Below are 22979 nucleotides of genomic sequence, written 5' to 3'. Positions count from 1 at the left end.
CGTCCTTTTGGAAGTAAAAGACAAAAATGGAGAAGATTCGAAAAAAGTGGGAGGAAGAGAAGTTAAATACATAAAAAAAACACAACTCAATATACAAGTTTGTGTGTGATAATGCAAAAATAACTAAACAACAAATATCTGGACAGGTTTTCTTCTGAGAAAGATCCTTTGTCGTCGCTCATCAGTATTTCCTGTGTTTCGCATGTACAGTCCGCTGGATCCACATTCAATACATACATTCACATACATGTCCTCTGGGGTCACACACACACACACACACACACACACACACTCAGCCACACACACTCAGCCACACACACACACACTCAGCCACACACTCTCAGCCACACACACAATATCTCTCCCTCTCAGCCACACACACACTCTCAGCCACACATTAACTCTCTCTCTAAGCCACACACACTCTCTCAGCCACACACACACTCTCTCAGCCACACAATAACTCTCTCTCAGCCACACACACACTCTCTCAGCCACACAATAACTCTCTCTCAGCCACACAGACTCTCTCTCAGCCACACACACTGTCTCTCAGCCACACACTCTGTCTCTCAGCCACACACTCTCTCTCTTAGCCACACACTCTCTCTCTTAGCCACACACTCTCTCTCTTAGCCACACACTCTCTCTTAGCCACACACTCTCTCTCTCTCTTAGCCACACACTCTCTCTCTCTCTCTCTCTCTCTTAGCCACACACTCTCTCTCTCTCTCTCTCTCCTGCACAGCCAGGAACATATGTGTGTTTGCTGTAGATGTAGTCCCACATCAGATGAGCCCCCTCCTCTTCTTGTAGTCCTCGAGGTTTAATGACCTGCGGGGGGCGCCGTCCTTCACCGGCAGAGCGTTGGAGCTCACAGACAGAGACTTGGCCTCTGAAGAACACAAGAGAAATATTATTTAGACTTCAATTTGTAATATTGTTAGGGTAGCTCAGGCTGGCCTTGACATTTTTTTTGTGATTTTGGGCTATCAAATTACATTTAACTTAAAATGTGTATATTAATATGAATTTGTTTTTATTTCTTAAGAAGCAGCAGACTTAATGATTGCAGCAAATATCAGTATTGTTGTCAAAAAGAAATGAATATAATATTGTATCATAATGAATCGACACCCTCAAATAAAAACAATTCAGTTTGTTAAAATCTGTACAGTATCTAACAAATGTAAAGGTCCCATGTCATGCTCTTCCGGTTATTACCCGTTGTTAGGGAATAATTCTTCTAGATATCTAACCTTTTGCTCTGTGGCGTTTTATGATCTACTCTGACGTCTGTTATCTCCTTTAAGGAAAGGCATTGGTGCCATATGTGTTGTTGTCACCAGTTTGTGACCGGTCAACTTGTCTGGCACGAATGGTACTTGTTGTGAGAACGCTGAGGCACTTCTTTATCTGTGTTTGTGGACTCTAAGATGTGAAATCTTTGAGGCCATGAGTGTCGGACGCAGGTGGTTCAGTGTTCCCAGCTGTTTAGTCTACTCCTTCAGAGATGTTGATTACTCTTTGTGAACCAGTTAAAAGGTCTAGCATAGAGAGAGGCTCTTCAGGATTGACGTGGCAACTCTACTGTGAAGTCAGAACCTCTGACTCTTTGACTTGTGATGTGAATCCTCCAGCCGATACTCTGAATAAACCCATCAGTGTTTGACATCAAAGCTCCAACTCTCACCGTGTCTCCTTCCTGAGTCGGTGACTCCATGCATTACTACACAGAAGTTTCCTCCACACCCGTCCCCTTGTGTGTTATGTAGGTTTGTATGCATGTAAACGGTCTGCAGAGTCACAAACCCTCAAAGTACACCCTGTAGCGAGTAAAACTCTAACACAGAAAATACCTGTCTATGCTGCCCCAGAACGCCTCGGTGGAGATTTCTCTTTTTCAATTTTTTTCTTCCGGGAACCAAGTGACGTAACGACGACCCAATGGACCAATTGGTCTAAATGGACCAATCTGCGGAGCCGTAACTTACGTTACGTCCGCGGAGCCGTTACGTTAAGTCCGCACACACACTCAATCTTTTCTCAGCTGCAGCTCCGCGGATTTCTCAGCCTGAGACGGAGGGACGCGGCGAGGCTGTGAGTCTGTGTGTGAGCACACACTGGGTGTTTCTCAATCGCGAGTAAAGCTGCTTCAGAGCCACTATTTCAAGCATACTACGTCATCGAGTGCCGCCGAAGTACTGTTCCAATCTCCAGTATACTTGGAAATCTACCGAGCCCGGCGTACTCCGTTTGGAGAAATATCGAGTGTGCACACGAGTAGACTTCGCGGCCTTAAAATCCCCACAATGCTTTGCGCACGGACCAATTTCCCCAAATCTGTGGCGGAAGATGTAAGGCGGGGCCTCTCATATGACGCACACCTGCACACTTGCTAGCCTGTTCCACTCTTTGTTTTCCGAATGGCAGGAAGTATTCTTGACTCGCTTCTGAAGCAAGATGCTCGGCAGACATGTGCTACCAAGCAAGTGTACTCGACATTGAGAAACACCCACAGACTCACAGCCAGGCTGCGGGTGTGTGTGTGCTCGGGCTGGTTTCGGGCTGGGTTTCGCTGTGTCTCGCCAACCCCACGCAGCAACCAGGAAATGACACCAGTAAGCCAGCTCACACTGTCCGCTCCTCGCAGCAGCGAGCCTCGTAACGTCCCGCCAACACGGCACCCAGACCCCATTCTCATCTGTTTGTCCTTACTGGTGTCCTTTTCTGGTTGCTAACAAACGCCATTTAAACACATAATCACTGATGTTCCGCTGTAACGGTGGTGGACTCATCAGAACAGAGTGGGCGAGCTGACCAATCAGAGCACAGTGGGCTCATAGGGAGGGGGGGGCAGGAGCTCCAACAAGCCGTTTAGGACAGAGAGTGAATACACATACTATACAGAGATGCTGTATGAGAAACCAATGTGATTTTGGAACACTGAACAATGTAAATCTATTCTAGTAGACCTCAACAATGGAATTGTGATCAGTAGAAATGGCCATGACATGGGACCTTTAACAACAAGTGGAAAAATAGAAATAAGACAATTGTTAAATAATAACCTTACCTGCGTTGGGAACCTGTAGGTCGATCTTGACGTCAAAATCATGAACTTTAAACAAATCCTCTGAGAGCTCGGCGTTTAGCTTCAGGTTGTCTTTTTCTTTCGCGTTGGCCTATTACAAAGCAATAAAGACAGAACAAATTAGGCATTTACTTACAAAAAATATACAAATATTGACATTAATATTATGCCTACTTAATTGGAAAAGACCTACAAATGTCTTAAGAATCCATTTAGTCTGCACTTATTATTCTTTATTTTCAAAATCCATGAACCCATATTTAAGATTTTGAAATTCACATTTTCAGCAGAAATTACGAGGGTGAGGTAAATATGTTGCACCCCTACCCACACACCCTCTTGATAGCAGCTTACTCTTTCCAAACATATTATATTTTACAATTTAGACAAAATATTTAGAGTTCATCTTCATTAAAGCAAACAAAATATGTTGCAGCTGCAGCTGCAGCATCAGAAACAAGCATGCAGCATCCGCTTCACGCTGAACAGAGGTGGGAAGTTACCAAGTACGTTTACTCTTTGAGGTACTTGTACTTTACTTGAGTATTTCCACTTTATGCCACTGTGTACTTCTCCTCCACTACAGTTCAGAGGTAAACTGTGTACTTTTACTCCACTACATGTATGTAATCCCTTTAGTTACTTCACAGATGTGGATGAATGATGTGAAATATAATCAAGTGTTAAATCAGACTTTAGTTCCACCTGGAGTAAATTCACAAGCTACCCTGCAGTATACAAAGTCATTCAAACTAGCTGCACCTTTACCAGCTTTGAGAACACTTTCATGATCAATCATTAGAAAACATATCATATATATTATTCTGAAATGGACCAATCTGCACAATGACTACTTTTACTGTCGCTACTTTCACTATATTTTGATGATAATACTTTTCTACTTTTACTTGAGGAACATTTTGAATGCAGGACTTTTACTGTAAGAGTATTCCTACACTCTGGTACTTCTACTTTTACTCAAGTACAAGACCTGAGTACTTTTACTTTTACTCCATTACAAGATCTGAGTAGTTCTACTTTTACTCAAGTACAAGATCTGAGTAGTTCTACTTTTACTCAAGTACAAGATCTGAGTATTTCTACTTTTACTCAAGTACAAGATCTGAGTAGTTCTACTTTTACTCAAGTACAAGATCTGAGTATTTCTACTTTTACTCAAGTACAAGATCTGAGTATTTCTACTTTTACTCAAGTACAAGATCTGAGTAGTTCTACTTTTACTCAAGTACAATATGAGTACTTTTACTCAAGTACAAGACTTGAGTACTTTTTTACTTTTACTGAAGTACAAGATCTGAGTATTTCTACTTTTACTCAAGTACAAGATCTGAGTACTTCTACTTTTACTCAAGTACAAGATCTGAGTACTTCTACTTTTACTCAAGTACAATATGAGTACTTTTACTCAAGTACAAGACCTGAGTACTTTTTTACTTTTACTCAAGTACAAGATCTGAGTACTTCTACTTTTACTCAAGTACAAGATCTGAGTATTACAACATATCATATATATTATTCTGAAATGGACCAATCTGCACAATGACTACTTTTTACTTTTGGTACTTTAACTATATTTTGATGATAATACTTTTCTACTTTTACCTGAGTAACATTTTGAATGCAGGACTTTTACTGTAACAGAGTATTCCTACACTCTTACACGAGTACTTGTACTTTTACTCAAGTACAAGATCTGAGTACTTCTCCCACCTCTGGCGCTGAACAGGACAACAATCTGGACTTTTGAGAGAAGTTATCCCCTCAAAGTTAACTCTTAAAAACGTCAGATATGTCTCTTAGCGCTCGTCCTCTTACAATTCTGTTATTGTCCTCTCCGGGGAGATCTGTTGCCGACCCGGAGCCGTACTTCTGGTTCAGGTGAGCGAGGATAGCTGCGTGGACTGAAGGGTCTCTGGCCTGAACAGACGTGAAGAGGAGCAGGACGTTAAAACATTAACACACGAGGATACAGCAATGGTTAGTGTTGGGAAAACACTGAAAATACTCTTCCAACATGAGAGTACACATGATAACAAAGGTATCCCAACTGTAGCTGTGAACATGACAGGATGTACGATTACCTAGAAGAGCATCAGGACTGTTTTAGGCATATGATAGCTATGTGATTAACATGATGATTCAGCCTCTATGGAGATAGACATATGACAAGCATGATCATTTCTGACGTGGAGCTAATCTGAAGTAAACATTGAATACTGCTTTCTATTCCTCCATCTTGTGACTGTGTAACTCCCTCTCTTGGATATCAGCATGTGAAGGACACTGTTCAGGAACTAGTTGATGCTCTGTATGTGATGACTACTTCCATTCTGGAGAGGATCAGAAATACACGTGTCCTGAGATTGAAGCTCAAGCCGGTGACGAGTGATATTTTCTTAACAGTTATTCATTGTACATACAATAAATATGAAACACTTACATTGGACACCATGGTGGGTTTGCACTGTCTCCGTGTGAAAGGGTCCATCGCCTGGTTGGTTTTGGCTAACTGTCCTTCAGCCTGTGAGACAGAACATTGGGTTAGTGTAGCAACAGGAGGATAGCTTTGACCTATGACCCCGTATAAGGGCTTTTGTAGGTAAATAAAGAAATATGGAGCCTGGGAACGGAGGAAACATTTGTAGATTCAAAAGAAAAATGCTTTAATATCCTCCAAGATTAAGGTGGTGATTTAACAAGGACAGACCCACATTCTGTAAAAAAATAATGAACTCATAATAAGCCAGAAATATCCCAGAAATATTTCTTTCCGAAGTCCTGATGCATGAAATGTAAAGATGATTCTGGGCTAAAATCAGTAGGATTGCTTAATTAAGATAAAGATCAAAACCAGAATTTTTCTTCCAGTTTTTCTCGTACATTTGTGAGTATTTCTGCGTGAATTAACTGCATCAATATAGAAGATATCACTTAGGAATATGACTGCATTAAAAGTACACTTTGTGCAATAATATCTTTATAACGACTCATACACCACTGTATATATATTGTAATATGCACATTTTTACATATTTATTGTGGTTATTGTTAGGGAATAATTCTTCTAGATATCTAACCTTTTGCTCTGTGACGTTTTATGATCTACTCTGACGTCTGTTATCTCCTTTAAGGAAAGGCATTGGTGCCATATGTGTTGTTGTTACCAGTTTGTGACCGGTCAACTTGTCTGGCACGAATGGTACTTGTTGTGAGAACGCTGAGGCACTTCTTTATCGGTGTTTGTGGACTCTAAGATGTGAAATCTTTGAGGCCATGAGTGTCGGACGCAGGTGGTTCAGTGTTCCCAGCTGTTTAGTCTACTCCTTCAGAGATGTTGATTACTCTCTGTGAACCAGTTAAAAGGTCTAGCATAGAGAGAGGCTCTTCAGGATTGACGTGGCAACTCTACCGTGAAGTCAGAACCTCTGACTCTTTGACTTGTGATGTGAATCCTCCGGCCGATACTCTGAATAAACCCATCAGTGTTTGACATCAAAGCTCCAACTCTCACCGTGTCTCCTTCCTGAGTCGGTGACTCCCACTGCATTGCTACACAGAAGTTTCCCCCACAGTTATGATTGTAGTGACAGTGTTTCCCACAGATCTGAAATATACTTGTGGTGGTAGCCGAGAACGGGGGGAGGGTGCTAGTGGAGCACGCTCATCAACTGGGGGGGGGGGGGGGAGTTACTGCGGAGTGCATAAAGCAGACCCTTCACGCGATATCAGAGCGAACAGCTACAGGAGGGGTAGTTAATCGATCGCAGATGGCGTTGAGCTCGCGGACGGATAAAAAAAGATTACACCACTGCAGTGAAACCAGAGGGTGAACACTTACCACGAGAGCTTTCTCAGATTCAACGATGTTCCAGCTTCTGTTCCTCTGATTGATGTAGCTGAACGATACAAAAACAAAAAACAAATCTGTATTAAAACACAATCAGCTCCAAAACAAAAGGTCCTTACGTTTGGTGCATTTTATCCATATATGACGTAAACCGGTCCTAATTTATCTCAAAGTCTTAGTATTTTATCGTTTGAATTTGCAAGGTGTTGTGAATCTAAACGTAAAAATAAAATAATAATAATTTTTTAAAAGGATAAGACTTATTGTATGGCATCAGCTGCTTCCGATGCATCTCTAGTTTTCAACCATGTATTTGAAGCAGACTTTTTTTAAACAGCGTGACAGCAGGTGTGTTTAAACATGTTGTATCTTGTGTACCTGATGGCAGAGATGCTCTTGGTCCTCTGTCTGTCGAGCATCTCAGCTCTCTCCTCCAGCTCGTTCAGCGTGTCCTGGATCGACTTCACTTTGTCGTTGTCTCCCACCTCTTCAGCCATGGCCTTCAGTCACAACACAGAAAACAAAGTCAGCAAAAGTCTGATAGCAACAAAGTTTGCAGCGACAGCAGGAACCATCATTTGTCGCCGAGAGGCTGAGGCCGGGTTGCCTTCGTCAGAATCGCTAACAAAAATGAAGTCTGTAATCCAAAATGCGTTTAACAAATGTTTCTTAAATAAAGATTATCAAGTTATTATAACTTCCACAAATACACTTTCTCCGTGATCCAGCTGTGAAAAACACACACACACTGGATCTAACCGAAACACACACACACAGAATCTTACCCACACACACACAGAATCTTACCCACACACACACACAGAATCTTACCCACACACACACACAGAATCTTACCCACACACACACACAGAATCTTACCCACACACACACACAGAATCTTACCCACACACACACACAGAATCTTACCCACACACACACACACAGAATCTTACCCACACACACAGAATCTTACCCACACACACACACAGAATCTTACCCACACACACACACACAGAATCTTACCCACACACACAGAATCTTACCCACACACACACACAGAATCTTACCCACACACACACACACAGAATCTTACCCACACACACACACACACACACACACACACAGAATCTTACCCACACACACACATAATCTTACCCACACACACATATAATCTTACCCACACACACATATAATCTTACCCACACACACACAGAATCTTACCCACACACACACACACACACACACACACACACACACACACACTTTACCTTATCTTTGAGTAACTGCGTTTTCTTCATGGCGTAATTCGATGGCGCTTTCCGGAATCTGTCCTTCTCTTTAACGATCTGCAGGGAGCACAAATTCAATGTTTGTATACAGCTGCTTAATGCATGAGGCTGGGAGAAAGCGGGTAAACAAACAGAGAAGCAGACTCACATCCTCGATGTCTTTGTCGTTGAACTTGTGATTCATAGCCTCTTTGATGGACTGCTCTTTTTTGGTGATTTCGTCCAGAGTTGGTACCTGCATTCCAGCGACGACCATCTGGAAAACAGTTCAATCATCAAAATCTGACGTTCCTTAACCCTTAGATGCATAAGTGGGTCTTTTTTGACCCGGTGAGGTGGTTTCCTTGAATTATCTTTGTAATTAAAAAGATGTATCATTTCATATTCCAGCTATTCCTCAAAAAACATGTTTTGGATATCATGCCATTCAAATTTTTAATTTAAATTTTAAGAAATTGTAGTTTTTGTATTTCTACCCCAAGCTTCCATAAGTGGGTCAAAAATGACCCGCATGCATTTTCTATGGGATCCTATGGGAACCTTTGATTCTTATCACCTGTTGCTGTCAGGAATACATTCATTGTAGGACACACAGACTACATCACAAGTGACACCTCTCAGGAAGATTATTTTACACAGCAAGATCTGATACCTGTCAGTATAATCATAATAATACATTATATTTGTATAGGGCTTTTCAAGGACTCAACATCGCTTTACAATATAAGGGAAGGTTAGGGTGGGGGGTATAGGACTATCAAACTTGATCAACCGGCATGGATTGATGGGGGGGGGGGGCTATGAGTAGACAAGAGGAGAAGAGATGAGTTTTGGACTGGAATACTGTGAGGGTCTCATATAAAATATTTCTTGTGTGAACCAAAATATAATACTAAATATTATAAAAGTGATTTTTCTTAACCAAAATGACAAAAATGGGATAAAAACACATTATTATTCTAATACGGGTCCTTTTTGACCCACTTATGGAACAGTGTAGGGTCCAGTCACTCGTGCATCTAAGGGTTAAAGTCCCTACTCACACTGACGTTACAGATGCTTCAAACACACTTACCGCCTCTTTCCACTTCATGAACTCGTTCTCCATGAACTCCTGATTTGATACGAACTCGAGCCTGAAGACCCGCAAGTCGCCGCCGTGCCTGAAGAAGGTGTGCAGTCAAGGGGTCAGATTTGTGGAAAGCAGGGACTTAAAGAGAGCATCTGTTCAACAGACTACTTGGAATTTGTAAGCTATCTGTTTGTTTACACACCTTAACTGTAAACCCTTGTTTGTTCGCGTTGTTCCGAGTTGGTAAACCTTCGCCGTCTCCACCACGTCCACAATTTCAGCAACCTTTAAAAAAAAAGGGGGAAACATCCAATTAAGTTTAATTATCAGACCTTATTTAAAACCTATTAGTTGTAGACTAATTAATCTGTTGGCCAATGAATGCCATCTTGACATTTATTTAGTTAATATTTCTTTATTTAAAATAATTTAAAGGTAGGGTAGGTAAGTTTGAGAAACCGGCTCGAGATCGCTAGAATTTGAAAATACACAACCGGAGAAAATCTGCCACTTCCTTATAGAGCCCCTCCTCCAACACACACGAACGCGCACATGACCAATGAGGGCACGAGATAAGTTTGTGCACAGATGGAAGGCTGACAGGCAGGTAGGCCATCCAGTTATTTTAGCCGGGCCGGCTCAGATGATTGCTCGTGCTTTTTACAGTACTACTGCTTCCACAGATGACATTTTTTTATGGATTTTTTGTCAAAGCACTTAAAATATTCATTGCTATCGGGATGTTAAGAGCATTCCATGGAATATAACAAAAAGTGTATCTCGAGCCGGTTTCTCAAACTTACCTACCCCACCTTTAACTGCAGGGCTATTTGAAAAAGTCAGTCAGTCTGAATTTTTTTATATCAAATTGTTGTGTTTTATCAGATGCAAAATAATTATATAACCAGGGGTGCACACAACTTTCTCAGTGAGGTACTCAGATGAGTACCTGGAGTCAGTGTTTGGCAGTGTGGAGTACAGCGCTTCGCGATTGTCAACGGGGGGTGGGGGGGGGTGGTAGTGGAGTACAGAGCTTCGTGACCGCGGAGCGTGTGAACGTTGTGATCAGCTGTTTTAGCGCAGGGCTGCTGTGCAGACCGACGTTAACAGCAGCCCTGTCTGTGCACAGCACACGGAGACCGGTGATCTAACCGCCTTCTGGAAAAGCTTCACAAGTACGTCGGTACGCAAATGCGCTTTGTGACACAAGTGACGGTACGCATTTCAGATTGTTGCCGCGCATGCGTACCTGCGTACCAGTTATGTGCACCCCTGTATATAACACAGGGTATATGCAGGAATCCTGAAGTCAAATGAAAGACCTTTTAAGACCTTTTTTAAGACCCTTTCCATACATTTTAAGACCTCATCGCCACTTGGAGTTTTAACCGGTTACATTGGCGACACACTTTACCTCACATGGACTATATACAGTATTGATTGTCCTTCCTCCTTATCTTCCAACCATTTGGACGCAGACTTGCATTTCCCCATAACGATGTTGTTTAACAACCGGCGTAAACAGACCTTCGCGCGCTATCAAGCAGTGAGCGTGCGATGTCCTGTTCAGATGACGTCAAATCCAACGGGATGCCATAAATAAACTACACAGAATCACACTACACACCTACCCAATGATTACATTCAGGCACACTGTAGAATACAACCTCTTTGGACAATTTATATACTTTTTGAAAACAAGCTACAAAATGTAATACCTTGGAAAATGCCGTTTAATACTTTTTAATAGCCTTCATTTTCGCTAAATTGATTTATCAACTTTTAATACTTTTTAAGACCCCGCGGACACCCTGTAACAGCACTAGGGTTGTCACGATATACCGGTATTTAAGAAATACACATATGATAATATTATGTGAAGAACTCAGTGCTCCTATTTCTATTTCTATAGATATCACGCCAACAGTGTTTGATGTCAATTATTTTGGCCAGCGTTATCGTGAAATAAAATCTGATATGATGGCAGCCATGAATTAATGTCATTAAGCAGCCCTGGTCCCGAAATAACCGCATTGGCCATTGAAGACCTCAAAATCCAAGATCTTCACTGTCACCATCACAAAGAGCACATTGTTCTACAGACTGTAGATAGCATCGTTAGCTACGGACACCCGGGTGAATGATCAATTATTTATATTTTGCATCATTGCGGGCCTTCCCCGACATCAAGACTGATTTAAAACTAAATGGATGTGACAATAACACGTAGAGAAGACGAGCCATGGTGTGCAGATCATGCACGACAGACGAAAACAACGTAAAAGACGTATGAGGAAACAGCTAGGCAGAGACGTTAAGGGAGAAAGGTGTAACGGCATAATGTCCATGAGTAACGCTAGTACAGTCAGCGACAGGACTGAAAATGAAGATAACATCGAGGAGGCGATTCATCAGACCTCCAGCAAGACATCCCGCATCCATGACCTTACTTAACCTCTTGACCCCTGAGCCTATTTTTCAGGTCTCAGGCTCGAAAATGACATTCCCAGAACAAATAACCATATCTTCACTTCTAAAAGGGGTAAATTAATAATCTTTTTTCTCAAACCAAGGTTACATCTGTGAGTTGGATGTAGAAGAGTCAGAATCAATATAGAATTTTTATATTTTAAAGTAAATTCAGATTGAACATAGTAAAAAAATGTAAATTATAGTTTCCGTCCAAAAGAAAACATTACTTATAGTGAAAACCACCCTTGAATGATGGGATAGTAGACTAAAAGCTTTAGGAATCCAAACTATAACATATAATAAGAACCCTGTATCAAGATTGATGCAAAAGAAAGTGACATTTGACCTTTTTAGAGAGGTTTAGAAGAAAAAAAACACTTCTGGGGTCATTTGGGTGCATTTTCCATATCTCTGGAACCCATCGGTTGATTTTGAGTTCTGTGCTAAGTGCGTTAGAATTTTTTCGCTCAGGGCTCATTTAGACGCTTCTTGTGAGGCTTGTGTTTTGTTTCGGTAAAAATGGTTCGTATCGTCAGTTAGCTGAGTTTCTTTCCGTTAAGTGGATATGACACATTAATAGGTTTTTAAATGTTAAGAAGCCCTGAGACACAGTTTCGTGAAAAAAAGAACACGGGCGGGGGCTGCCGGGCTTAACAGGTTAAGGAAGTTGTTTGAAGTTGTGGGTGCAAAAAATGATTCGTGGTGAATGCACTATAATCATTTTGTTTGATTTGTTTAGGCCTATATTAAGGCAAAGTAACCCATCTACAATGTTGGCGACAGCAAATACAGGTACTTTGTTTTTGCTGTTCACGCTGAATACATTCAGAATGTCAGTAATAAAAGTTGAAATGAAGCTCCTTTTCACTCATATTAATATTATATTATATTAATATGATGTACGGTTCAGTTAGCTTTGAACAAAAACAGCCAGTTTAAAAGTTACTTTTTACTGTGAGTACATTTCAGAGACTGTACTTTTACTTAAGTAAAATGTTGAATCAGTACTTCTACACAAGTATCTGTACTTCTACTTAAAGGTGGGGTAGGTAATTCACTTCAGAAACACTTTGTTATATTCCATGGAATGCTCTTAACATCCCGATAGCAATGAATACATTAAATGCTTTGACAATTAATACATACAAAAATGTCATCTGTGGAAGCCGTGGCGCTGTAAAAAGCACGACCAATCATCTGAGCCGGCCCGGCTAAAATAACTGGATGGCCTACCTGCCTGTCAGCCTTCCATCTGTGCACAAACTTATCTCGTGCCCTCATTGGTCATGTGTGCGTTCGTGTGTGTTGGAGGAGGGGCTCTGTAAGGAAGTCTGACGGAAGGGGCAGATTTTTTTCAGCTGCGTACTTTCAAATTCTAGCGCACTCAAGCTGGTTTCTCCATTCTTACCTACCCTACCTTTAAGTAAAGAGAGTGTGTACTTTTGCCACCTCTGTTCTCTGATATGGAACGGAGTCTCTCACCCTGTACACCGGTTTGCTGCTGCTGTTCCCGATCCCTATCCTCACGAAGCAGCCGGTCACCGTCTTGGTGAAGAAGGGCATGTGGCACCAGCGCTCCAGTTTGTGTCGGGACAGCCGGACCCGGTTCAGCTCGTCAGGCAGGGAGACGGGCTGCGACTTCGGGGGGGTGTCATCCCTACTGAGAGCACAAGATTTCGTTTACAAGATTCAAGGCTTTTATTGTCCTTTGTACATAGCTACAGTGTAGATATGTCGATGAAAATCTTAGGTCACAGGCTCCTCCAACAGTGCAACACAATAAAACAGATAAAATAGAATATAATAGAAATAGTGTAGAATAGTCTTTATACAAGTCATTGGAATATTGATATATATAAGTTGAAAACAGGTGAATGTTATGGATGTGCTTTCAAAAGTTACGTTACTCATAATCCAGAGAAATGTGTTGTTATCAACATTAGGAGCAAAGTGACACTCACTCGTCTTCATCATAGGACGACGAACGGGAACTGCGATCACTTTTGACGGAAGACTTGTCGTCGTCTTCCTCCTCTTCCTCCTCATCGTCGGAGTAAACCTCGCTGGTCTTCAGAGGCTGACGTTTGGACAGCAGTTCAGCTGCTCAACAGAACCGAATAAAAGTCAGATTTAGGAAACGATTGAGAGCATTAACGTCACAAATCATTAAAAAAAAAATCCAACCGACCTGTTCTGTTCTTCTTCTTCTCGCGCTCGGCCTTCAGCTCCTCCATGGCCATGGACTTTTTGTCAAGTTTTTCGTCACGTTTTGTTCGTCTCTCCTTGTTGTGTGACATGACCTAAAGAGGATTGGAAATAACGATCAGAGACAAAGAAAAAGAGAACCCTTGCTACTTCATAAACCTCTCTTTGATTCAATTAGAGACCACCGAATCAATCCAAAAAAGTATCTATAGAATGGATTGTGAAACCTTCCGCTAAAATACTGTTAACATATTTTTGTGCAGGTTTTTAAAATGCAACTTTAAAAAGGGGACCTATCATGCAAAATGCACTTTTTGATGTCTTTTATACATAAGGGGGGTGCTAGTGGACTGCGAGCACCGGAACCTCGAAGCGGTGGAGAAACTGTGGCGCGCTAACACTTATTGTGCCGCATTTGCGCTTCAGATGAGGAGGTGAGGCCCCCCCTTATACCCTTTCTTTAGTATAATTGTATAAATTGGAAGGCTAACTAGGTAATCAGCTCGCCGGTGATTTGCAGCTGGCGTGGTTGACCGCGCATACGTGGTGAACTGCGTGTTCGAAAATATGAGATTTCAGACTGGCTTACCTGTACGGCAATCGAGTGGCAAATGCCATAATAAAGCTAACTTTTTTTTTTCAATGCCATGCGATCTACCCACACTACCTTCGACGTATTGGGCACCCCTGGTTTAGACAGATGAGCTCAGCCCCCTCCTTTTTTTTTTTTATCAAATTATTATTATTTTAAAGCTTTATTCCCCAAATCAGCACTTTTGAAACAGGAAGTGAAACAGAGGGATATGAGGCATGGCTAGAATGGGTCATCTGTTTGGTATTTTGAGCAAAACACTTCACAGACATGTTTTTTATATATCTGAGACCTATGCGATTGCCTAAAAATAGCATGATAGGTGACCTTTAATATCCTCAGTATGACTTTTTGGAGCAGATAGGACAGTGAAACAAATATCTGTGATACAATATCCATTTAGTAATGTTTTAACTCACCACTTGTGTGTCTTGAACCTGAGATAGCTTCCTCTTCTCCTGCTCTTCCTCCTGTTTCCTGGTCTTCTTCTCCTCTTTCTCCTTCTTCTTTGCCGTCTTCAGCTTCTTTTTGATTTCAAAACTGTCACAACAAACACAATCTTTAATGAGTAAACAGACAAACTCAGTGATGTTAAAATGCCAGGGAAAGTAAGTATGAGAAAGTAAGAAGGTAGAGGAAAAAGCAACACCATCTTTCCAACTTTAATGACAATTTGGGTAACACTTTAGATTAAGGTACACATATTCACCATCAACTAGTTGTTCATTAACATGCATATTAGAGCCAAACTACCAGCTTATTAGTGAACATATTCTGAGTTAGAAAGACCTGATTTTAAGTTATTTTGACACAATGTCTTGTTACTAGGGCTTATTTAATCGCGATTAATCGCAAATTAATCGCACATTTTTGATCTGTTCTAAATGTACCTTAGAGGAATATTTTTCAAGTTGTTAATACTCTTATCAACATACGAGTGGACAAATATGCTTTATGCAAATGTTTGTTTATTATCACAAATATTCTCCTGAATATTCTCAACACAACAACCTGGAACCTCTCTCTCTCTCTCTCACACACCCTGTGTACTTCTCTGCACTGAGCCAGTTGCTCAAGCAGACAAGCCTGTTTACAGTTGTCGGCGAAATGCCGCTCCTCTGTCTTCATAACAGTCAAAGCATGAGACGTTCCCACTGTGGGTCAAAATAATACGCTGTGATGTGCAGTCGACACGTTGGAAGCGATCCGAATTATCTAACGCAGCCCCTCGTCCTCCACAATGTTAAGCTGTAGCCACCCATTTAGCTATCGCTGTTCTGGTCCAGGCTTCTCCCCGGCAAACTTTCAAGCGTGGTCTGCCGCAAGCGAGCGGCAGGAGCGGGGCTGTCAGCATCAGCTGTGTGCTTGGCTTGCTGTTTAAAACACCTTTTCTTGTATCCATATCTCTCGCTAGAATCTCCCACTATCCAACTAACAACAACAACAACAACGTCAAGCCTTTGGGCTCTGAAACTACGGGGCGGGCCGAGGACAAATACACATGCGTTAATCGCACGTTAAAATAATTAGTGGCGTTAAAAAAAAATTGCGTTAACTTGACAGCCCTACTTGTTAAATAAGAGTAGACCACATTTGCTAGGTGTTATTATGGGAGAATTACTATTCTTGTGGTACTGCATATTGAGCATATTAAGACCCACTCATGTACAACACCTTCATTACGTACAATAATAATAATAATGCAATAAGCACTCATTAGGGGGTTATTAAGGAAAAACTCTTCACTAATGGCCTAGTAGAATAAGGCATTAATAAGTATTTTATACTGACTAATAAAGAGCCAATATACTGCTGACATGTATGTTAATTAACAACTAGTTGATGGTGAATTGATGTACCTTAATATAAAGTGTTACCACAATTTGTTATGATTTTAAAGACTCCTCCTGCTCTTCTCCTTATCTGACACTTTTTACGCTGCTATGGACAATCTTTCACTAATGTACATACTCAAAGATATTGAAGTGACTGTTCTTTTGTATATATTGATTGTTGTGTTTCTATTTATGTCTTAATGTGTGCATATGTATAAATGTGTCTGTTGATTTTGTATTTTTATATATATATTTGTATTTTTGTATTCGGGATTGTGGGAAACGGTATACAAACTGAAAGATTGTCAATTAAGTTGACTTTGACTCCGCTCCACTCACCGTCTCTTGAGCACCTCCCTCTTCTCGATTCTGTTGAACAGCTCCTGCTCTCGCTCCTTCTCCGTCATCTGCTCCAGCCTCGCTCGGTCCTCAGCGTCGCCCATCAGGTCGTCGTCGTAGCCGTCCCTGAACACATCGTCCTCAGAGGAGTCCGAGTCGGAGCTGGAGGACGAGCTGTTGCTCTCAGAGTCGGACACCTCGCCTGTGAGAGAGCGAAGCATCGGCACAAACGGGGGTCAATCGGCTGGATTCAGAGTTCACGACAAAGACAGAACACTACAGAAACCTGAACAAATTCTGCACCAATTTCCATGACAATAACAATAAAATCGAACTGCCTTTAAAAGGTTCCCTATTATACTGTTTATAATAATATATTATAGGTCTCAGATATATACAAAGCATGTCTCTGAAGTGTTTGTCTCCAAACACCAAACAGATCATTGCAGCATCCCATAATCCCCTCTGTTTCAGCCCTGTTTCCAAAGTGCTGATTCTCTGTCTGTTACTTTAGATGAAAATAAGGAGCCCCTCCCCACGCCCCTCAGAGATATTTGGTTAAAAAGAACACAATGGTGCTCTAGTACCCCATTCACACCAACGGTGTTTCAGGGCCGGTTCGGAGCTGGTGCTTGAAAAGCACCGGGTTTTCCTGTTCACACCGCAGCGGAGCAGCCTCTAAACTCCGGAATCCGGTTCGTTTCGAGCACCAAAAAGTTGTCCGTCTAGAAGCAAGAACCGCATACGTCACGCTTACGTCGGAGGGGGGCGAGATTAACCTGAGCTAACAGTTAAGGCGAGTACGGCAAATAAAAGTTGTAACAAGCAGTAGCGCTGAGCAAAGTGACTAGAACGCAACCACACACTTGTTAAAAAAAAACACACTTTATAAAGTCAGGCAACACTAACCAGGCTTCGTGTGATTCTGTTTATTTGTACCTTACTTTGACCATCCGTTCGCTGTTATTGATCATTGTGGAGAGCAGGCAGACGTTTTGTTTGTTATTATAGCAGCTATCGGATGGAATCAATACATGGGCTGCACAGGTTGTCATGTCCGACTATCACAAGTAGAATCATAATGAAAAATACGCCGGTAAAATGTGCCTGTAGAAAACGGCTTAGCAAGTAGTCAGTTTAGCTTCGGTTGCTATGCTAACATCACCCATGTTATACCAGAGAAACTTTCATAACAGCATTGTGATGCCAAACAGCGTCAATTCAGACTGACACACATTCACTTAAGGGGAACTGGGGATATGTATCAGCTGCTTGTGTGACAGTCAGACAGTGAATACTTTAGAGCCGTGTGAGCTAACCCGGAGCTAACGGGAGAACACTCCCGTTGAAGAGCAGCCAGCACTGCAGCGGTCGGTAAATGCCGCTGAAACACATTAATAAACAATGAACCACGGCACTCTGGAGAAAAGTATAAGGTTGGAGAAGTCGTTATTTAATTTAATCTGGTTTCGTATGATTAAAAGCAACGCAGTCCCCGGCCCGTTGTTGTTGTGAGGTGAGCTCCGTTGGGGAGAAAATCAGCGACGTAAACTGTGACGTCATGACGCAGCAGCGGCAGCACCAGTCGGTCTCTGAGCGGTGTGAAAAGAGCCGGAGCTAAACCGAAGTACCGGTTCTGAACCTGAAAAGCTCTAGCACGGAGCTTGAACCGGAGTTGCGTTGGTGTGAAAGGGGTATAGGAGGAGATTCAGGTGATAAGTGGGGGGGGGGGGGGGGGGGGGGGGGTACCTTGGTTGCTGATTGGCTAATGGTTACACAAGCCAAAACATCGTTATGACATCATAAAGTGGCCAAAATCTGATCAGCTCATTTTCAGACAGGTTTTTATATAAATGGATCAGGACAAAAAGAGAGAGAATCTTTGTTCCTGAAACTTTCAGAGTCTCTTTACACAGAGGGGACACATGTTGATGAAGAAGAGACAAGTGGACAAGTGGATTTTGCATAATAGGTGACCTTTAAACTGGAAAATGAAGGCATCCTAGCAGCTACCTTTTAGTAAGGCTGTATCGATTATTCATCTTATTGATTAGTCAAACGCCCAAAAATATTGCCATCTATTTTAATGTTTAATTTCCTCCACAAATGTCAAAAAATGCAGTTTTTAGTTTTCTTAAATAAAAATATTGGCTAATTTTCTTTTTTATGCCAGTTTAAAGTAAATATATTTGGGTTTTGCCCTATATATACAGTCTATGGTTTTGCCTAACATGACCATGGACTTTTAGAAAATGTGATGGCTTTTCACTATTTTGTGACGTTTTATAAACCATACTATTATCTAGAAAATAATCCACAGAGCAATTTAAAGGATTAAAAGTGTAAATTGCAGCCCTACTTGTGGGTTACAATCTTGAGGAGGCAATAACAGATTTGATAACATGATATGGTACAAATATAAATACTGTTATTTGTTTGATTTAGAGAAAACAATAAAAATAGCTTTTATGCAAGCTTTTTTTCTTGCAAAGCATTTCTTAACTCATCTTGGTACCGGATTCTTAGCGACTGATTTCCCGAACTTTTCCTATAAACTTCTCCAGGTTGTCCATACCCATGTCGACCCACTATATATAACAACAACAACAAACTAGATGCTACAGTGTGTGCCAGGTCAGATTAAAGGGATGAGTGAGTCAGCTAATCCCAGCCACTTGATGATGATTCTAATCTGCAGATCACAGCATGTCTCGCGACTCTGCTCTGTCCTTTATCTAAGATGCTACTAAGTGTGTGTCAGTTTGTCATGTGAACCTGAACACTTCCTCAGCTGTTGTAATATCCAACGTTTGTGGTTTTACACACAGATATTAAGGAAGCTCAGAGACATTGTGTTTCCCATGCACAGTGAGACGTACCCTCCTCTGGTGCCGAGCTCTCCCCTGAGCTGTCTCCACCCGAGCTGCCGGACGCCGTCGCTTTGTGAACCTTTTTCTTGGTAGCATTCTTCTTCTCAGACCCTTTGCCTGGTTTAACCTTCTTTTTGCCTTTGGTGCCACCCACAGTCCACTACACAGAGGAGGGAAACATTCAGTTTGGGTTCTCAGATACCTTTTGCAAATGTAAGAGTGACGTCTTTAGAGCAAACGCTTACCTCATCATCACTGTCGGATGTCTCTGAGTCTGAAGAAGCTGCAGGTTTGCTCACCGGCTCCTCCTGATCTCCTGAATCCACCCTCTTCCTCTTTGCCAAAGACAAGAGCTCCTGAAAATGAGAACACCAAGATGTGGTTCAGATAGAGCAGCCAGTGAAATTATAAACACAGAAAGTGGAAAAAGTGTGAAAATGCTTCCGGCAAGTGCAGACCGGCTTGCTTTCTGTCTTGAATATTCTTTAAATTCAGGTGTACAAAGATCCCAATGGCACAGCTTTTCGGCATGCATATAGCAGGACAAACATCCCAAACAAACACAGCAGATTGGCCAAGAAACCACAAAGTAGTCAAACTCTCAACACATTCTCATGACAGAAGTGAGCATCCATTTGTGTAATCTAAAGCTGCCACGATTAGTTGAATATTTTGTTAAGGTTTACGTTATTTTTCATGCAAAATAACATGTGGGTTTTAGCCTCAGAGATGGACATTTTTCACCCATTTCTGACAGAAAGATTGGTACAAGAATCAACAAAATACTAGGGATGCATCGGCATGTTGTTGGCACCAATACTGAGGTGATCAATTCACATCACTGTAAATAGTTTCTCTGCCCGAGTCATTTGAGAGTTTAGTATTTCTGCCATCAGTCACATTGAGACGTCAGAGTGATCCCTGGCCTCACGTTAAGTCTCATACAATAATGACAACTGAAGATTAATGATTGCAACATTTTAATCTGGGAAAAAGCGATTACTTTTAACAGATAAGTACTTTGTATGGGCAAGAATCTGAATCAATACTAGGAGAAACAACTTATGAAATACTACAAACATTTGATCTGCATATCTGTCTTGGGTTTAGACTTTCCCCTTTATGTTATACTCACATAAACACACAAATCTTCTCTTCATATAGTGAAATATATTTATTTACGTCGTCCCATCTTATCTTAATATGACTGGTGTGTTTTACTGCTAAGTTGTTCTCTCGTTTCATTGAACCATTGACCCCGTGTTAACCAACATATGATTAATAAAACAGGTTGCTGCACCTTTTTCAAAGACAGAATCAAGCAGGTTTCAAGGATTGTGAAGCTTGTCTAGCACCTTGCATCTGTGCAAGTGTAATTTTGTATATACAGTACATAAAGTCACAATTCAATGTCATGTGCTATGAATAACCAACTGATGATTCGTTTTCAAAGATCTCACTATATAAACCTTTTTGTGAGAGCAGTACCTTTGTACCTACAATATTGCTAACAAAGTATTTGTTTATAAGTATTGTGAATTTGTGATATTTGGTTTTCTATCCATATTGACCAGCTCTTTTGCATTTATCGCACTATTTGACCTCAATAGGCATTTTAACTATACATGTAAAAGCCCATTAGGGACAAGAGTTGAAGATGATAACTATAAACACGGTGTGCAGCTCATCAGTTTCGATGCTCTGGATTTAAACTATATTTAATTGCTTTTGTCTCTGTGAAATAAAACACCAAATGTGCAGCTTCAGTAGTTAAATGTACTGAACTCTCAACTTTTCTGTTCATCTCTGTGCATCAACTATCTGAACTGGGGCTGCACACATGAGATATGAATCAATTCAAATTCAGCCATAAAAGCTCAATGTATGCAACACTGATGATCTGACCTGCAGATCTGCATAACGCTGTCTTCAACAAGATGATTCAAAACAAAAATGAAGAACACTAACCAAAATCAACTATATATAAGTCATTTCAACTTGTGCATTTTAACTATACATGTAAAAGCCCACTAAATAAGCTATAACTATAAACTCTCTGTGCATATCAGTTCTGTTGCTCTGAATTGTTAAATTGCTTTGTCCCTGTGAAATAAAATACAAACAAATTGGCAGCCTTAGTGTTTAAATGTACTGAATGAAGGTCTCTACTGTTTAACTACTGTTGTTGTGCATCAACTATTTGGTATTGTACTAGGGCTGCATAATATGATAAATTAATAAATATACATTCAAATTCTGCAGAAGTTAAATATGCTGATCTAACCTGCAGATCTGCATGACACTGTCTTCATCAAGGGATCTCAAAACACAACTGTAATGCACTGAACTACCTTTATACACAAACATACATATAACTCTTAATGTCAACCAAGGAAACAAGGTTTACTGAACTTCCCTCCACTATTCTAGTCATCTGTTTTAATCAAGCTGTATCTGTGCTGTCTGTGAGCATCAGCTGTAGTGGTGTTCATGGCGGGTTTATTATGCAGATTACTGAAGGCAGTACTCCTGTACAGCTGCACACACTGACATGCTACTCTGCAGAGCTTGTTTGACAACAACACAGAAATAGACCTTCAGCTCTGCCTATGACGTCATGAGCAGATAAGGTTCTCCTAGCTAATTCAAGAGCGACTCCACTACAGCTCGTGTGTGAAAACATGTATACAGTCTCTGGTGAAAACATGTCTCTGACTCCTTCAGTCTGAGGGCTAACAATCAAATCACCCAGTAGGAAAAGAAGCTTAGTAAAAGTGTTAAGTATAAAGCCCACGGTGCGGCATGTTTGTGTCAAAACACCACATAATAGCTCTTGTTAAGTGCATCTCTCGGAATGTAACCTTAACGTTAGCATCACTTAGCCTACATGCTAAGACGCTGCTTTCGTACAATACAACCCCACACTTTTCCTCTGAGTTGAAGACCTTACAGAAACACTTGGGGGAAATATATGTATTTATGTTTCTGAAATGGCGTTGTTTACTGAGGAAAGAAGCGATAGTTGTAGTAATAACAGGCCCACTCTCTGCTTGTATAAGCGAGGCAAACCTCAGTTAGCACCCGTTAGCATCTGTTAGCTTCAAACTGCTGACAACTAAATTAGCGAGCCGTTGGTACAATATGATAAAAACAGCGGACCTACCTGATCTAAGTTATCGTCGCTAGCACTGTCTTCAGAGTCAGAGTCAATCACGACCCGACCTTTCCGCTTCTTTACATTCACCATGATGAGAGAAGCTAACCTGCTAGCTACCTCTGTGTCGTCTAAATGCTAACTGCAGTCAGCTACACAAAGACAGCACTGCGCAGGCGCGGTCATATT

General features: G+C 41.2%; 1 protein-coding gene across 2 annotated transcripts; it reads right to left on the bottom strand.

Annotated features, from left to right (window-relative positions):
- Positions 1-636: 636 nt before the first annotated feature.
- rtf1 (RTF1 homolog, Paf1/RNA polymerase II complex component) lies at positions 637-22932 on the bottom strand. Of its 2 annotated transcripts, none has more exons than XM_034144331.1 (18): positions 22800-22932; positions 19882-19992; positions 19646-19796; positions 16767-16968; positions 15012-15132; positions 13984-14095; positions 13757-13895; positions 13278-13455; positions 9526-9608; positions 9327-9414; positions 8400-8507; positions 8231-8308; positions 7341-7462; positions 6954-7011; positions 5556-5636; positions 4931-5032; positions 3077-3185; positions 637-895 (listed from the first exon to the last, which is right to left on the bottom strand). In XM_034144331.1, exons 1-18 carry the CDS (start codon positions 22881-22883, stop codon positions 789-791), a joined length of 2034 nt encoding a protein of 677 aa, XP_034000222.1. In that variant the 5' UTR covers positions 22884-22932; the 3' UTR covers positions 637-788. The 2 variants fall into 2 exon arrangements, with proteins under 2 accessions (XP_034000222.1, XP_034000223.1); XM_034144332.1 differs by having other exon boundaries at positions 13278-13452.
- Between the last annotated feature and the right edge of the window lie 47 nt (positions 22933-22979).

This window comes from Trematomus bernacchii, unplaced genomic scaffold (assembly GCF_902827165.1).
Source record: "Trematomus bernacchii unplaced genomic scaffold, fTreBer1.1, whole genome shotgun sequence".
In the NCBI taxonomy this organism is placed as follows: Eukaryota; Metazoa; Chordata; class Actinopteri; order Perciformes; family Nototheniidae; genus Trematomus; species Trematomus bernacchii.
This window is presented reverse-complemented; position numbering and strand designations above follow the sequence as displayed.

Bases quoted from the DNA above. Each gene is read 5' to 3' on its own strand.
- rtf1 (XM_034144331.1), bottom strand. From the start codon at position 22,883: ATGGTGAATGTAAAGAAGCGGAAAGGTCGGGTCGTGATTGACTCTGAC. The intron at 14,096-15,011 runs GTGAGTTAAAAC...AATCCTCTTTAG, and splicing joins AGGTTCAAGACACACAAGTG to GTCATGTCACACAACAAGGA. The intron at 8,309-8,399 runs GTGAGTCTGCTT...TGCTCCCTGCAG, and splicing joins ACGACAAAGACATCGAGGAT to ATCGTTAAAGAGAAGGACAG.